Source organism: Drosophila yakuba, chromosome 4, assembly GCF_016746365.2.
Source record: "Drosophila yakuba strain Tai18E2 chromosome 4, Prin_Dyak_Tai18E2_2.1, whole genome shotgun sequence".
Lineage (NCBI taxonomy): Eukaryota > Metazoa > Arthropoda > Insecta > Diptera > Drosophilidae > Drosophila > Drosophila yakuba.
The window spans coordinates 405,001-424,500 of record NC_052531.2 but is presented as its reverse complement, the minus strand read 5'-3'; the positions used below and the strand labels follow the sequence as shown (position 1 = coordinate 424,500).

General features: G+C 30.0%; 1 protein-coding gene across 15 annotated transcripts in view; it reads left to right on the top strand.

Moving 5' to 3' along the window:
• The window catches only part of LOC6523721 (plasma membrane calcium-transporting ATPase 1), a 40,572-nt gene that overhangs the window by 10,514 nt on the left and 10,558 nt on the right, over nucleotides 1-19,500 (top strand). For 6 of the 15 annotated variants that reach the window (XM_039377137.1, XM_039377135.1, XM_039377132.2 and 3 more), the window contains 8 exons: nucleotides 12-456; nucleotides 524-611; nucleotides 948-1,261; nucleotides 1,317-1,515; nucleotides 1,573-1,784; nucleotides 1,841-1,992; nucleotides 3,945-4,083; nucleotides 14,428-14,439. In XM_039377137.1, the coding sequence (XP_039233071.1) occupies nucleotides 12-456; nucleotides 524-611; nucleotides 948-1,261; nucleotides 1,317-1,515; nucleotides 1,573-1,784; nucleotides 1,841-1,992; nucleotides 3,945-4,083; nucleotides 14,428-14,439 (1,561 nt within the window). Of the gene's footprint in view, nucleotides 1-11; nucleotides 457-523; nucleotides 612-947; nucleotides 1,262-1,316; nucleotides 1,516-1,572; nucleotides 1,785-1,840; nucleotides 1,993-3,944; nucleotides 4,084-5,999; nucleotides 6,054-14,427; nucleotides 14,440-17,213; nucleotides 17,678-17,920; nucleotides 17,958-19,500 lie in introns of those variants that run through there. The other 9 variants (XM_043207220.1, XM_039377138.1, XM_039377136.1 and 6 more) reach the window with 6 other exon arrangements.

The following is a 19,500-nucleotide window of genomic DNA, read 5'->3' as shown; positions in this document are numbered from 1 at the left end:
AATCATTGCAGGTGTGCTTTTATCTATGGACATGAGGGCACTTTGGAGAAGTTTACAAGAGAGATGCAGGAGCGTTTAATACGTGAAGTTATCGAACCAATGGCCTGTGACGGTTTGAGGACTATATCTGTAGCATACCGCGATTTTGTGCCTGGCAAAGCCGCAATTAACGAAGTGCATATTGATGGCGAACCCAACTGGGATGATGAGGAAAACATTATGACAAATCTTACATGCCTCTGTGTGGTTGGTATAGAAGATCCTGTTCGTCCCGAAGTACCAGATGCAATAAGAAAATGTCAACGCGCTGGTATAACCGTTCGCATGGTCACTGGAGACAATATTAATACAGCACGTTCAATAGCCAGCAAATGCGGTATTTTGCGTCCCAATGATGACTTTCTTATTCTGGAAGGCAAAGAGTTTAATAGGCGTATTCGGGATAGCAACGGAGATGTATGTTCTAAGAGTACTTACTATTTGTTGGCATTTGTTCTAAATTTCTGTATTTTAACATGAACAGATTCAACAGCATCTTATTGATAAAGTATGGCCCAAACTCCGAGTTTTAGCACGCTCATCCCCAACTGACAAGTATACTTTGGTAAAAGGTTTGTAGTACTTTTCTTTATATAGAACGTACTCGGTGTTCCGCATTGACATATATGGTAAACAAAATTAATTTATAGCGGCTGAATTTTAATATTTGTTAGCAGTATAACTTTTAAAGTAAGAACTTTTTCAGTATAACGGTAATAAAATGAGCACGATCTCATTTGCAAAAGATTACGCATTAAATTTAAAAATCATTGATACACATTAAAGTATATTTAATAAATTTAAGAATCTAGCGTTTAAAAATTTCAAAAAATTTTTTTAATTCAGTTCAACGTGATCAGCGACTTAAAACCGTTACTTATTTATATACTAAAATAACGTATTTATAGGTATCATTGACAGCACCGTTAGTGAAAACCGAGAAGTTGTTGCTGTAACTGGCGACGGAACAAATGATGGCCCAGCTTTGAAAAAAGCCGATGTAGGATTTGCTATGGGTATAGCCGGAACAGATGTTGCCAAAGAAGCTTCCGATATTATATTAACTGATGATAACTTTAGCAGCATTGTTAAAGCTGTAATGTGGGGACGAAACGTATATGACTCCATAGCTAAGTTTTTGCAGTTTCAGTTAACAGTAAACGTAGTAGCTGTAATTGTTGCATTTATTGGTGCGTGTGCTGTTCAAGATTCACCGCTTAAAGTAAGTTTCTAAAAAAAAAAAAAAAAAGAAAATCTAACTTAAAGCAAATTTTTAGGCAGTACAAATGTTGTGGGTAAACTTAATAATGGATACATTGGCATCACTTGCCTTAGCAACAGAGTTTCCTACACCAGATCTATTGCTCCGTAAACCCTATGGCCGTACTAAACCTTTAATTTCCCGCACAATGATGAAAAACATATTGGGTCAGGCGCTGTATCAGTTAATAATAATATTTGGACTGTTATTTGTTGGTAAGTTATATTCATAATCATTGCTTTGTTTCAAATAAAATATTTGTATGCTTGAAGGTGATGTTATACTCGATATTGAATCTGGACGCGGACAAGAACTAAACGCTGGACCAACACAGCACTTTACTATTATCTTTAATACCTTTGTCATGATGACTTTGTTTAATGAAATAAACGCTAGAAAAATCCATGGGCAGCGCAATGTCATTGAAGGCCTTCTAACAAATCCCATATTTTACACCATATGGATATTCACTATGATATCACAGGTATTCTTTATTACAATTTATACATATACATTTAAATAATTTTTATAAAATTTAAGGTGTTAATCATCCAATATGGTAAAATGGCTTTCTCGACAAAGGCGTTATCATTAGATCAGTGGCTATGGTGTATATTTTTTGGAATTGGTACACTTGTCTGGGGACAGCTGATTACTTCAGTGCCTACAAGAAAATTACCTAAAATATTATCGTGAGTAAATGTTTAAAGTTTTTACGATTATTTATAAGCCTATAAATAGGCTAAAGATCTATTAAGCTCGATTGCATACGTTTATTACATAAATATTTGTATAATTAATAACTGATTGATGCTTGGCCCAAAATAAGGTCTAGTCTATATTTAAGTTAAATACCAATATCTATATTGTATTCTTGTTTTTTTTATAGCTATAGACTTAATACTTATTATCAACTTTTATAAGAAATGCATGTATTTAATTTTTTAAATATACCTTTCAGCCAAAATAAATGCAACGTTTAAAAGTTTTTTCTTCTTAAATTTATATTAAATTAAATATAGGCATATTATTAAAAAGTGAGTTATTAAATATACAAAAAAAAAAACTATTTGAGATTGGTACAGGGTATGATACAATAAGATACCTTAAAGCTAACCCCCAAATGTAATTAATGTTACGTATTTAAAAAATAGTGGTTAAGTTAATTTGAAAATGTTTATTCTGTTTGTGTAATTTATTTAGTAAATATTAGTTAACGGGTATTTGTTTGTTGTAAATAAATTTTAAAGAAAGAAACATGTTCAATATAAATACATGTTCAAGGAGTAAAAGTTAATAATTAACATATATGACATATATGTTAATATATGACAAAAATATTAAAAAAAAGTAAATAGGTATTTCCATAGTTGATGGTGGGTAGATTTGCGTATATTTTATTGGTCAAAAGGCAATATTAAATTCCATACATATGTCTATTTTTCGGACAATCCTCTGGAATGATTAAATTTCTTTTTGGATGCTTAAACAAGATTTATTAGTGGTTTGGCAATAGAGTGTATGTGTGTTCCAATGTATTTATGTGATTATGTGGTATTTGTTTGGGGGAAGGTATTGTGGCGCATACATTTTTTGCTGTGATAAAAGTCGCTCATGTGTTTAATGTTGGGGTGGATTCAGAGAAAAACTTTTGAATAGCTGTATATTCCCCTTAAGCATATTATATTTAATATTTGTTGATTCTGGTGTTGCTGGTTGGAGTAAACCTCAACTCGATTTCGTTCCGCTTGTGTGACTCTTCTACCGCAATTTTATAATGTACCACGTATTGCAGTCTTTTCGTTTAAAGTCGCATTGTTTCGGAGTTGAACACATCTGGTTCAATTCGTTTCAGGGATACCTGCAAGGTATACTCGCATAATAAAGGCTTTACTAGAATCGTAAATAGTTTGTAAAAGGTGTAGGAACTGCTTTCGATACGTTGCGCATGTTTGTTTCAGAACGTAGCCAATTTGGTTCTCTCTTTTTTTGTGCATTTAATAACGTTACAAGCTAATTTATTTAAAATAAATATCTTATATGTTCGAGGCATAATGCCTCGTATCAGATTTTTTTTTGTTTGTTTTCATGTATTTGTCCCCTTTGTTGAGAAAACGAAAAGCCTTCTTACGCAACTCGATCGATGAAAAACAGCGAACACAAGGTTTCGAAAGCAGGTTTAGTTTTCCGAGTTAGTGTGTCATTTAAAACTCCGTACCCGACTTCTATGTCTCAGGACCCGAGGGAAAGTATCATATGCGCCAAACAGCAACGTTAGGTAAAGAATAAATAGTCTACGATAAATTGGATGACACCATGCATATGGGCAGATATCTAAAGGTAATAGAATCGAATGCTTCAGGAAACTGTCCAATCAAACTTAAAAATGTAAGAGAAGATTTTTGTATGAATAAGGCAAGACTTTGACCGAAAATGCTTACCATGCAACATAAGAAATAAAAAAAAAACACAGTTAAAAGGATAAGGGATTTTATACGTTTATTCATAAAAGTTAATACAAGTGACGACTATGCTCAAAAATTAGTTTTTTAATATTTTCAAAATTAAAAAGTTTTACGTTTATTTTATTGTTATAAAATTATAAGAAGAAAGCAATTTATTTAATAAAGTTTTTATATTTTAGGTGGGGTCGCGGACATCCCGAGGAGTACACAGATGGAATGAATTTGGGTGAGGAACGCTTTGATTCTATTGATTCTGACAAAAAGCCTAGGGCTGGACAAATTCTTTGGATTCGTGGACTAACTCGCTTGCAAACACAAGTAAGTGTCCCATCAAAACCAACATTTATTTGAACTTAAATACTAGAACTTAAAAATAATTACCAAAAAAGGATCAAAACTTTTTATAATATTCGTTTAAGTTATGAAATTTTTATTTTATTGTGATATATTTTCTTAAATTTATACGTATACACACTAATCACTTTTATCATATCGATATTTTATATGCTATCATAGTCATATATTTTTAAATTAATATTGTATATATATATACAGTAGAATCCGGTTATAGCGACTTTCAAGGGACCGACGAATTTACGTCGTTATACGCGGAAGACGCACTGAACAGAAAGGTGGAAAAAAATTTTTTTTGTTTATTTTATGGTTGCCATGTTCGTAATATGATTTAACATAAAACAAATTAATTTTTTAATCAAACACCAAATTAAACAAATTTAATTAAATAACATGGGTTTTTCATAAGTCGTATACATATGTATGTATATTGCGTATTCATAAGCATAATATATAAAGATTTATTTCTTGTGATTTCAGTGATTTTGGTTTGTTGCAGTAGTTTTTGATTTATTTATAACATTTTTGTGACGTCGCACTATGGGAAATTTGACCCCTTTTTCTGGGCAAAACCCATTTTCTGAAAGTCGGAATATTACAATAATATATATGTACGCATTCATAATTGACCAATCTTTAGTGCTGCATACCAGAAAAACGTTAAGTTTTTCTGTCGTTACAAAAGTTTTAATATCTTTGGAACCAAAGCGTTAATTTCCATTCTGTAAAAAGTATTTTAATCAGTGGGTCTTCTATTAGGCGTTTGCCTAATATTGCGTTCAATAAAAAAAAACTAGTGTTGTCCCAGTAATTTAGTAAAAATATTAGTTACTTTACAAAAGTATTTTTTTCCATAATGTCTAACTTTGAATAAAGATTTAAAGTGATTGCAGCAGATTGCATCAATGAAATATACCTCATGTTGTAGCTTATTTTATTCTTGTTCAGATTATTTTAATTTAAAAAACCACTTTTACCGATTTTGGAAGAAATTATAGATTTTAGGACCTAACCCTACTTTTCCAAATTCAGAGTAATCTCATGCTAAACGGGAGTTAAACAAGGCGGTTGCTGAATTGTTTTGTTATTTTAATTAGTACTATTGTTGTTAAGTTCTGTAAAATAATTTAGTATATAAACACTATCACGAAATCCGTTGTTTTTGCTGAGATTAAAAAAAGCATACAAAATTAGAGAAAGCCTTCACGAAAATTAATAATATATATATATAAGGGACGGTGCCACGCCCCTAGTTTTTGGAGTACGTATAGATATGTACTTGTACAAATTAATGCAAAAAAAAACTAAATATCTTTCTTCGTTCTTTAGTTATTAATTACAAAAAATAGAAAGGACGGTGCCACGCCCGCAATTTTTGGTATCATTAAAGATATGGACTAGTGTAACCCCATACAAAAAACACCAATTGAATATCTCTCCCCGTTCTGGAGTTATTAATTTAGGCCAGAAAAAGTGGTCAAATTTCCCATAGTGCGTCGGTCACTGACAGATATACATACATTTCTAACAAAGTCGGTTGATGCTCAAATTTGTTGGCATTATTTTCGCCCATCGCACAGTGGCGCCTTAGATACTTTAGGGTTACAAAAATCATAACTCTTGAACCAGTTGAGATATTTTCCTAATTTTTTTTAAGTGAAAGGTAATTTTTATACCTTTTGATTAATATGGTGTGATAAATATTAATGTTTTTGGAGGCAGTTTTCTCAATTTTTATTTAATAAAATCTTTTCATTTGTTTTCTCTGAAATGCAAATATGGTACATATATTATGTTTTAAAAACAAAAAAATAAATAAACTTTAACGACTTTTTTTTATATTTTTTTGTCATTTTTTTTTATCTTGATTGAAAAACAAGCCGCCAAATACAGGAAAAAATGTGCGACTTCGCTTGTAGCATTTGCACTAAGCCGCGCGTTTTTTACGCTGAGTTGAAAGTATCTTTTGCCTGGGAAATTCGGGGTGGGTCGTGGGGGGACCCGATCTCTTTTGATTCTGATAAAGAACATATTCAAGAACAACACCTCATACTCCAAACCCAGGGAATGAAAGGGAATCGATTTATATAACTCCATCAAAGTTAAAAAATATGTGAAAATTAGTACTTCGGTACTTTGGTTTTGCCGAGATTTGATGACCCTTTCCATAGGGACCGTAACCAAGCCATTCGGTTACATTTTTTACATAGAAATCGACTGCAAAGTCCAAATGTTCTACAAAAAATACCTGCTTTTTTTTGCAATCCAAAAAAGGTTCAACATTGAACACGTGTAAACTCTAAAATACTGAACCGATTTGAATCGATATCCCATGCTACGATCCGTTGTAATTTTTGTATAGCATCTGTATCTATTGCGCCATTGTGCGTCGCAGTATCCGGTTGAATTATGAAAAATCTCGTCGGTATAAGCGGTTTGCGCTTCAAGCGGCGGTCCTTTCTATAACTTAGTATGGGGACCAACCAAGCCATACCGGACTCAACTGTATATACATATATGTACATATACATATACATATACATATACGTATACGTATACATATACATATACATATACATATACATATACATATACATATACATATACATATACATATACATATACATATACATATACATATACATATACATATACATATACATATACATATACATATACATATACATATACATATACATATACATATACATATACATAATATACATATACATATACATATACATATACATATACATATACATATACATATACATATACATATACATATACATATACATATACATATACATATACATATACATATACATATACATATACATATACATATACATATACATATACATATACATATACATATACATATACATATACATATACATATACATATACATATACATATACATATACATATACATATACATATACATATACATATACATATACATATACATATACATATACATATACATATACATATAAAAAAAAAAAACATATACATATACATATACATATACATATACATATACATATACATATACATATACATATACATATACATATACATATACATATACATATACATATACATATACATATACATATATGCATTCGTTTTAGATTTAAGATTTATTCACGCATTTCATAACACGTGGATTTATACGGTTTCGTCATAATCATTTTATTTTCAATTCAAGATAAGTGCGATATAAATTATATCAATTACGATCAACTTACGATCATGGTAAAATTCAGTTGGCGGCTTAGACAATTAATAACCCATCTTTAAATCATTTATTTGCTCTTATAATTGAACTATAACATTGTATTTGTGTTTTCTGAATTGAACACTTTGAATTGAACACAGTACAATTACGTAAATTAGAAAAAAATAAAGTAAAATGTAAGGATTCACACACCATAAGCAGATTAAAATACTCGGCAAGCCGAAGCTCCTGTATCATTTTGAAAGGCGTAATTAGCTTAGGTAGGCAAAGTGTAAGCCTTTTCATGCTTCTGCCTACATCACTTTTGTAGATTGATTTTTAAAAAAACTACTCTTCTTTGGTGTAAGGTAAAGCTTTCAATGCTTTTCTTTCTATTCAGCTGTATCTGTTCCTTCAAGTTTTTTGTCTACCAGTTTCAATCTGTTTCTTGTAAATTAGCATTATTATTGTCATATTAATCCTAAAAACAGTTTAAAATTGATTCATTCTGATCCTATAATTATATATTATCTAGCTAATTGAAATATAGGGTAAAATGTGTCGAAGTGTCCCAATACAATGCCAAACCTTTTTTAAACTTTTATGTCTTACGACCTGTTACATTTTTCAAATTTATACATATTATAACATTTTTTAGTACCTAAAAATTCTTCATTTTTTTTCATCCTTTCTTAACAATTTGCATGTAATTTTCATAAAAAAAACTCATTAAGTGAAATTAAAATTTTAGTTTTCCTTGTTCGGAATAGTATAATCGCGTATCTTTATGTTCCTTGCATAATAATTGAAAGATTCTGGTGAGGGCTTACTAATAAAAGAAAACCGACAGTGAAAAATGCGGATTATACAACAGAAATAATCGGGAACAAACTACACATTAAAGGTAGTCCTATTTTCGATTTTTAATTACTGCAAGAGTATAAGGGTATATATAGCTTAATGTTTTTAAATGAATTCTGTTTTTGTAAGTAAAATAACGTCGGGCTTCGTTGTCAGTTTTAATTATAAATCGTCAACTCAGCGTGGCATATCGATAGAAATTGACAAGACAAATAAATAAAATATTAAAGAAATCAACATTTTTTCAAAAATGTGGGACTGGCTGTTTTACAGACTTTAGAGTGCCACATCAAGGTAACACTGTGGATGGCAGTCCACGTTGTGACGATGGGCCAGAAAGTGTGGTGGGTAGGAAGACAACTAAACAGAAACGTAAAATCGATTTATATGTCGATTAAAGGGCATTTTAATGATATTTGATTAGCTTATAAGAAAAAAATCTGATTAAATAAAGAATAACACAGGAGAAAGGGGGTGAACGTGCAAAAAATAATATTTTGGAAATTAATAATGGGGAGCCTTGTGCTGAAGCCAAATTCCCAAAAGAAAACACAAGATTCTGAACGTTTTCAAAATTGAAAGTCCCTGTGTTTCATATGAAATTATAACGCACTTTTTTACACACAAGCTGAAAAACTTTGGTTCAGGAAAAAGGCTAGAAAATCTTGTTCTTCCATGCCCGCAGTTTCTAAACAATTCCGTGCTATATGTCGACGTAAAACTATTTTTCATTTGGTATAAATAAATTTAAATTAAAAAAAATAATAATCCCTATTAGTTAAATTAAACCTAAAGAAATTTTTGCTAAACAAGGGTTTTATTTTGGATTTTTAAACTCCAACAACTTTTGAACGTATTCTTAGTCATAAATTAATTAAAGTCGTGATATATTATATTATATTATATATATTTTTGTAACGCCTAGTTTTTCGGATCTTATTTTAAAAGATTGCCCCGCTTGTCTTGCCCACACTGTTATACAAGGTTCGTTGGAAAATGGCGTAATAGGAAGCCGAAAGGTTTTTGAACATAAAAAGTATATACATATATCCTTGATCATAACCACAACCCATGTCGATCTGGTCATGTCTGTCTGTGATCTAAGGAACTTACCTTCTTAACCTCACTAAATTACGTGCAAATTTAAGACTCCGTATTCGGAATGCTTTTGCTGTCTCTCGTACTACTTGTATTTTTTATGACACTATATTCACTAGTCTTTAAGTTTCTTGCATTATAATTGAAAGATTTTGGTGATGATCTTGCAGGGGGTATAGTGAATTCAATCAGAAGTTTGCAACGCAATGATGGAAACATTTGCGACCATATAAAGTCAATACCCGTCCGTTTCATATTCATATTAAGCTTGGAAATTCTATTGAGTATTCTAGTGAGAAACTCTATTTACCCAGACCGAGCACATAAATCATGTTGTTGTTTCCAAATCAAGCACGACTATCTCAATCATCAGAGCCAATCTTTATCCCGAAGTTACGGATCCAATTTGCCATTACCTGCGCAATTTGCCATTACCTTAGCCTTACCTACTTATTACTCTATCGACTAGCGACTCTTCACCTGATATTGGTACGGCCTGTTGAGAATTTTGTATGTCCCCACCATAAACTTTCAAGGTCCTTGTAGAAAATATCGACACAACAGTATATGTCATGCTCTTCTAGCCCATTTTCCATATATCTCTGCGAAAGACTTCCATGGTAGTACGACTGACCAGTGCTTCACTAATTTCCCGCCACTACAAAGAACAAAACACTTTAGACTGGTCCATATAGATACCAGATTTTCGACGGCAGCCATAGAACTATTTTTAGTCTCCATGAAAATCATGTGATTCGTCTGTTGGTTATTTTGCTATTGACAAAAAGTTCGATTTGAGAGAGCAAGCCATCCGGCAAGAATCGCATAGGTATCAACTTTCTTGTAAACACGAAATGCTAAGACTTATTTGCTTATTATGCCGACTGCGCTCTTTTGTGTTTAATAATTAATTTCACTCGTAAATATCGTAAAGCAAACAAGCAAAAGTTGGGCCGGGGGTAGTTGCTCTACACAACTAACGACAATCGGGTACAACAATTACAATCGCAAGCCGACGAGCGGGTAAATAAATATTTATGGATGGCTAAACTCAGATGGCCACAGTGCCATCCACAAGTGTTCGTCCCCATGAGCTGAAAGTGCACTGCAGCCGAGCTTGGTGGTTTGGCAGTTGGGAGGACCCACACCTAAATGGATTCCCATTTCAAGGGCATTTGGTGCCTGCGGCTGGGTTATCCTTCGCCTGGTTGCCAGCCTAGTCAGCTGCACGTAGTGCAACACAACAGGTCGCTACTCAATGTCCAAGTTTTGCTTCTGAAACTTAAACTCTCACTTTTGAAAACTTTGTTGATTTTAATTGATTAGATTATTGTCTTGCTAATTTCTATTGATATGTCAAACAAATTTTGAAATTTCTTCTTTGCACTCCCACTAGCTTAGTAATGGGTATCTGAAGGTCGTGAATGTCGAAAGGCAGGCGCTTCCTCATGCTTGTTTTACAAAAAGCTGACTTGAACTCCTTTAGTAGCTCTAAGGTCTCATTTTAATTATGTAATACAAAACAAAATTGCAGCATAAATCGATAAGAAAAATCTTGTTTCCATGCTTATCACTTGAAAATATAAAAGATATTTTCCTGCTCCGTTGTTATTTCTCTTCTAAAACAAAACTTTAAGTAAATGACTTTTGTTTTAATGAAGTATTGCAAAGTCGATTAACAAACTGACCTGTTCCAATTTTTACTCGAAGTTAGCAATGAAAAAAATGTTAACAGAACAAAGTTTTCCTTATTTGCTAGGGACATTTTATAAAATTTCCATTGCGTGTCAAACTAAACCTCAAATTGTCATGAGTGCACCTTAAACAAAAGCATATGCTTTCACTGAGTTTTAGAACCTCATAGTTGATAAAATTTTGGCTCGTTTTTAATGAATGTGAACAAATGCTATTCTAAACGATAAGCAGTAAATACTTTTTTCTAAGCATTTTAAAATTACAGTCATCTGTAGGGTAGTCCTAAGTTTTTAACAGGACAGAGTTGCGAAACGACCGTAATTATACCTCAACCTATAAATCCAAGAAATATATTGCATTTTTGTGCGTCTAGCAGTCAAAGGTATCTATCTTGTACCCACACAAAAGTTGGCATTTAAACTTCTTCAAGCCTAACAAAATACTTACAGCTAAAACAATTAGTTAATAAATAAAAATAAGTTAATAAGAAATAAGCACATTTACATCAATAATTTTAATCAATAATCATATAATTTTGTCAGTCTAAATGCGTCTTCATAACAAAGTCGAAAACTGGCCTAACGTCACGTGAGAATTTCTCCTTAAATAAAATGCTTTTCTAAATATAAATATTTATTTCATTGACAAAAATTTATTTTCTTTCTTATAAAGACGAAATATTCACATTAATGTTTTTTAATATAGGTCCAGCGATTATCATGAATTATAATAATTTCTTGTAAAGTTAATTTTGGTTTTCCAAAATTTAAATCCGTCATCTGAATGCCTGGTGGAATGTTTTATCAGAGGGCAATTCAAATCCGTGACAATTTTTCGAAAGTAAAAATTGGAACAGGGTGAAAACAAAGACATTAGAATAACAAGATGCGTAACGCCAAACGAGTTCTTTGCAGACGATTTTTTTTGTGCTGGTTCTACAGCTGGCTCTAGGCTCTTCATGTACGCATACAGTGACAGCCGATCTCTGTAAGTGTGCACACCTATGCTAATGCATTGTAAATTTGACAAAATAGGTCCTTCTTGTTACAAGTTCTTAGATTTCAAACCTATATTATTTTTAATAAATTGCCACGTAAAAACTCTAGTTTTTCCTTAACACAACAATTATTGGAATACAACATAGAAATAATAATAGCCGAATAGCCGAGAATATGTACATAATATACAATAAATTTCATAAACGACCTTATATTAGAATATTTGTCATTAGAGTATTCAGCTTGTGACGTGTGAAATATATAAGTAGACAATGATTCTTGGGTTATTCCGCAATTGGAAAATCTTTTTTATAAATTACAGTAGTTATATTAATTTACTTTGTATATGTTTTAAAGTCTATATGTAAATGACTAATTTTTTTCATTTTCAGTATTTAAAATGCAAATAAGATTCAGTTGAATTATTTTTATCGATTTAATATATTTAACAAGAGAGAACGCTATATTCAAGTTCCCCGACTATCTGATACCCGTTACTCAGCTAGTGGAAGTGCCAAGGAGAGTTTTCAACACTGGCAGTTTTTGGCGGTTTGTGGGCGTACAAATTAACAAGACCAATACAAAAATGAAAAAAATATCAAAACATTTTTCAAGTGTGCGGACGGACAGACGGACATGGCCAGATCGACTCGACTATTGATCCTGATCAAGAATATATATACTTTATATGGTCGGAAACGCTTCCATCTTCCTGTTACATACATACTTTTCAACGAATCTAGTATAAAAAGGGCGCAATATTGGGTGGGAAGTGATCGCCAAATTTGTTTTTATACCCGTTACTCGTAGAGTAAAAGGGTATACTAGATTCGTTGAAAAGTATGTAACAGGCAGAAGGAAGGGTTTCCGACCATATATATAAAGTATATATATTCTTGATCAGGACCAATAGCCGAGTCGATATGACCATGTCCGTCTGTCTGTCCGTCCGTATGAACGCTGTGATCTCAGGAACTACAAAAACTAGAAAGTTGAGATTAAGCATACAGACTCCAGTGACATAGACGCAGCGCAAGCTTGTCGATTCATGTTGCCACGCCCACTCTAACGCCAAAAAAACCGCCCAAAACTGCCACGCCCACTCTTTTGAAAAATGTTTTGGTATTTTTTCATTTTTGTATTGGTCTTGTAAATTTCTATCGATTTGCCAAAAAACTTTTTGCCACGCCCACTCTAACGCCCGCAAACCGCCCAAAGCTACTACGCCCACACTTTTGAAAAATGTTTAGATATTTTTTCAATTTTGTATTAGTCTTGTAAATTTCTATCGATTTGCCAAAAAACTTTCTGCCACGCCCACTCTAACGCCTACAAACCGCCAAAAACTGTGTTTAAGACTCTCCTTCCACTAGCTGAGTAACGGGTATCAGATAGTCGGGGAACTCGACTATAGCGTTCTCTCTTTTTTTTTTTTGAACTTCTTTTAATCCGTTTGCCTTAAGCTGTCTTCACGTAGGACCTCCTCGATTTTTTTAAACATATTCAATTGAAAAAGTTTTGTTGCATTAGAAAATGTAACTATAAGCGCGAATAGTAATTGCGATATGTAGTAGCGGCGATTTTAACAAATGAATATTTCAAAACAAAAACTTAAAAAAAATAATAGTCACGACATCAATTTTTAAATAGTATTTTATTAGATCATATTGAAATTGAACCAAACATTAATCAAATCGTTTCTTAGATCAAAATTTTGGCCCGTTACGCATCTTGTTATTCTAATGTCATAGCCCCGAACCAATTGTATATTTTAGATAATGGATTTCGTGGATTAACATTTTTATCCGAGATAAAAGATAATATTCGGATTTGTTTAGAACAAATATCATCCAGATACTCATTACAATAATACTATCTGCAATATTTGTCTGCCATTTTATTTACTCCAGGCGGTAAAAAATTTCTTTATTCTTAATAGTATAAACTTTACTCATTCAATAAGGGCGTATGTTGTTGGTTTCATGTGTTGTTACTTTTTTTTAAACTTTGGATAAGTATTTGGAAATAAAACTTAAAACGTCGTATATCATAGAGTGATGGATGTTTATCGGAATGTTTATATTAACATCACAACATTATTTGAATTACCGAATGTAAGAGTTTAGATAGCAAATATATATGTAATACAAGAACCACAATCAGCATAAGCACCATGCAAAAAATGTTGCTAAACCTTCTAATTTTATTTCAATATTTTTCATCCCTTTATAATTATTGCTTATCCATTCCCGATTGATTCAACCTACAACATGAATTACTATAAAAAAATAATTGGAAAACTATATAAAACATAACAAAAACAAATTAATAAACCTACAAAAATTAACGAATTTTCGTTGTACGTATGACTATTGTCATTACCATCATTAATTGCAATTGAAAACTCACGTGCAAACCCAACTAACGACCAGATTTCAGTACCGGTAAGAATTGTCTATGATTTTATGTATTGGCAGCTAGAAAGTGTTTTGTTTTATTAAAAACCAAAACATCTCTAATTATAAAAGTTTTGTTTTTAAAATTGATTTTTATATTATTCGCACCCTGCCATCAATAAGAACTTATTGTGTGTTGCTTATGTTAATATGCATTAATTGTCACCCATTTCGGACTTGTCTCTGAAATATGCTTATTTATACATTTACAGAAAAATAAGGGTTCTTGCTTAAATTGTTTTTTTTAACTGTAAATACATATTTATGTAATACATCATTTTAGTTTACAAAAAACCATTTGAACTATATCTCTTGCTTGTTATAAAAAGCAATATGTATGTACATATATGTACCATTCTGGAAAGGACACAGTTTGAAAGTGTGCAAGTGTAGCAAGTTAACAAATTTTTCTGACACGACCAAAAAAAGCAAAGATCATAAAGGACCAGATTGACTGGCTGTTTTTCTGATGAAGATTGTGTTATTCTTATATATTTTATATCTTATATATTTTATAAACCAAAAGTTGCTAAATAATAAGATATTTAACGCCGGTGTCCGAAATGAATTTCACAGATGTATTTTCATGATATCAAATATCACGACTTTAAACCCACCCATATAATTTTGGCTTTGGTTTCGTTTTGCGGCTCGAGCCTTAACGATTGATAATAGGCTTCCGGTTTGCTAATTAGTTCCGCGACATGCTGATAATTGGGCTTTTAAATAGATCGTAAAGCGTATTTTATTCTTATTCTTTATTATAAAAGATAACAAAGACAACTCCGGCTTCTTTCTTAATTGTTTTCAGCTTCGTCGCTAACACTTGTTTTCTTTCAGTATGTCTTAATTCATTTAAAGTTAGACGTTCTATAGAAAACGAAGTAGTGTATTTTTGTTGTTCGTATTTATACATTTTTTTTGCAAACTGACATACCCCAAATATTAAGTGATTAGTTTAATTATTTCTGCAACCAAACCCGATTAAAAAAAAGAGATCTGAGTTGGTTCAGATTTGTTAACGAAATCCGCCGCGGTGGTCGTTTAATGTTTTGGTTTGTTATCTGAAAAATGTGAGCCAATCCACTGTTTACAACTACATATATCAGAATGTCGGAACGGATCACCTCGTTTCCTATTATCAGTCACAAAATAGAACAATCGTTTAAATTAAATTCTTGATATATATTTTTTACAGCTTAAATTATCGGTAATATAGTATAAAAGAATATAAGGTTTATTTTATTTTATTAGTAATAATAATAATAACAAAATTGTAGTTTGGAGTTGATGTATAAAAGTGACTTGGACTATAAGGATCTAAGGAGGTTCTAAGAGATTTTTTAACGTTACACCAACCAAACAAACTATAGTTATCCTATATGGTATGCTTTGTATTAAAACCTACCAATTTCTGAAGACTTTCTGAATAATCTTATCCTTGGATTTTTAATGTCAGATAATCTATAGTTAATTCACCTGAATTTCTGATTCATTGCCGTTTCAAAGCACACTGTTAAACGAGTATTTTTTTTGTAACTGGGTCTGCATCCCATGGGAGGTATAGACAATGGAGATTTTACCTTATTTTACTTGTTTCTTATTTCTACTATTATGTAATACTGTTAAATACGTTAATATAAAATCAATGAAAATTTTCTTATGTGTAGAATAGCATAATAAAAGTACATAATTCCCTAACTCGTGAAAAACGCTGTTGTATAACGGTAATTTTCAAAGTAGTATATGCAAATTTTTGATCTCTTAGCGGCTTAGGTAAATTATGGTGATTGTATTCAGGCAATTGTATCGGCAGGCTGTAAACTATTATTAATCATTAAAAGTTGTAGCTCATCAAACTCCGGAAAAAAGACATGTTTTATTTTTGTAAGTGCGTTACTAATATCATTCTTGTATCAAGTGCATTTTTGTAATTTCATTTAAACTGGGTAACCTTACTTACACACATTTATAAGTTATAGTAACTCTATTACGCAATTCCCTACTACTTTGCTGCTTCACCAAGATTCAAAATTAAAGAACAAAATATAAATACCGAAACAATTTGTCCCGTTACGTAGTAATTTACAATAACAGGTTTTCAGGAAGGCACAAATGAATGTATAGTAATTTCAAGATTAGATAAAATTTAAAATGTTCGTGATACAGGAAAAAACTATCTTTTGCATGTGTCACGGTCCTGTTGATACTACGGCACTATGGATTAGAAGTGGTTATTGGGCACAAAATAGTTGGAGCTCTTGTTTGGTTGTATGTTTCACTTCTTATAACAGTGAATTAGCTATGTCAAAAACGTAACATTGAAAGGTACCTATTTTAGTCGCCAGCTGACTATATAGATTGGGTATTTGGATTGATAAACTAATCTTAGAAAAAATGAAAGAAATCCTTTCTTAAACAATTGCAATATTTTAAAAAGTACATGTAAACTAAAGTATCCGGTTGCTACGTTTTACGTATAATTGTTTTACGTATAACCATAGAGGTTTTAAATTTATGACATTTAACACAAACTTACTTTACTTTTTGTTTCTTTCATTATGAAACAGATCTGCTCATTATACATATATATTTATATACATATACACCAGTCTATACCTTTTACTTTCTTGATTATTTTCTACAATTAATATTATTCTTCTTCAATTCTAAAATTATTGATTGATCCGCTTTAAATTTTCATTATCGTTTGTTTCAAAAGTAATTATGAGATATTTGTTATTAATTTTTGTAATTTAAAGCTGGCGGAACCAATACGAGAGACTGAGGTGTAATTGACAGTTGCAATAAAATATCAACAAGATCTACATAAATGTAATATTGAAACTAACCCGCAATTATCCTCGAAGTCGAACACTTACCTAAGTGCTAAAATGAAGTATGTGTTTAACATTTTTAAAAAAACACAGTAATTATATTTTCATGTGTTCATTATAACTTAAATTAATGGCGCTGGAATACAAAGTAGACCACAATAAAGTAGAAAGCAATGACAATAGTTAAATTGTATAGGTTATTAACTTCTTGAACCGATAAAATAGTCTTGTAGACAGATTGTCTGTCTTTATACTTAGGTAAATATAAATTTCTTAAATTGTGTGTTAGTATGAAGATGTGTGTTAGTATAATCAATTAAATAGACACTACTTGATTGTAACAAAACAATAGTATTCAACAAAAAATAAAAAAAATACGGCAACTTAAATTTATATTAATCATACTTCTCTACTTAATATTACTAAATGGTATCAAAAACTAAAACAACTATAAATCTGACAAAAAATCAATCGATCACCATCAAAAGATGCATCAGTTACTAATTTGAAGTACAATATACAACTACAACAGCAACATCGGGCTAAAAGTGTCTTCTGCTCTGCTTCAAGTTTTGTATGTTTACTACCATTTTTCTGATTTCTTTCTTCTACAACCACCTTTAAAACAAAAGCTAATCCAACTCTAAACTTCCAAAAGGGCATTCAAACGTACGTAATAAATATTTTTATTTTACTTTAAACATTATAAACGAAACCCACCATGCACGTCGATAAAAGTAAAAACTCTAGTAGTACAAATCGTCAATCATTCACAATCGTGAATGAGTACATATGCTGCTTAGAATAAAGCTCTGCTCACATATACAAATGTACCTAGTTTCCTAAAATGTTCGCGGAACTTTACACTGAACTATACTAGCACAGAATTAATAACAACTGCTGTCCGCATTTCTCCCTTACGTTTTAATGTGTTCGTTATTATTATAATAATAAAGTAATATCTAGCATTATAAGAAAAAGATGGCCGACCTTTAGTAAGAACCGGTTAAAAAAAGTGGGCATCATAAATATTTCATAATTTATGTAGGATTTTTTAAATGATTCTGTAATGACACCTTTTCAAACATCTGGCTTAGGTCTTTAATAAACATTCTCACTTTAAACAGTTAATTTTCTTTACTAAGACAGTCGAGTTTACTAAGTGACGGTAAAAATCAGACGTGAAAATCGAAATATTTTATAAATATATAAATTCTATAAATATATAAATTCTATAAATATATAAATTCTATAAATATATAAATTCTATAAATATATAAATTCTATAAATATATAAATTCTATAAATATATAAATTCTATAAATATATAAATTCTATAAATATATAAATTCTATAAATATATAAATTCTATAAATATATAAATTCTATAAATATATAAATTCTATAAATATATAAATTCTATAAATATATAAATTCTATAAATATATAAATTCTATAAATATATAAATTCTATAAATATATAAATTCTATAAATATATAAATTCTATAAAATATATAAATTCTATAAATATATAAATTCTATAAATATATAAATTCTATAAATATATAAATTCTATAAATATATAAATTCTATAAATATATAAATTCTATAAATATATAAATTCTATAAATATATAAATTCTATAAATATATAAATTCTATAAATATATAAATTCTATAAATATATAAATTCTATAAATATATAAATTCTATAAATATATAAATTCTATAAATATATAAATTCTATAAATATATAAATTCTATAAATATATAAATTCTATAAATATATAAATTCTATAAATATATAAATTCTATAAATATATAAATTCTATAAATATATAAATTCTATAAATATATAAAAAAAAAAAAAAAAAAAAAAAATATAAATTCTATAAATATATAAATTCTATAAATATATAAATTCTATAAATATATAAATTCTATAAATATATAAATTCTATAAATATATAAATTCTATAAATATATAAATTCTATAAATATATAAATTCTATAAATATATAAATTCTATAAATATATAAATTCTATAAATATATAAATTCTATAAATATATAAATTCTATAAATATATAAATTCTATAAATATATAAATTCTATAAATATATAAATTCTATAAATATATAAATTCTATAAATATATAAATTCTATAAATATATAAATTCTATAAATATATAAATTCTATAAATATATAAATT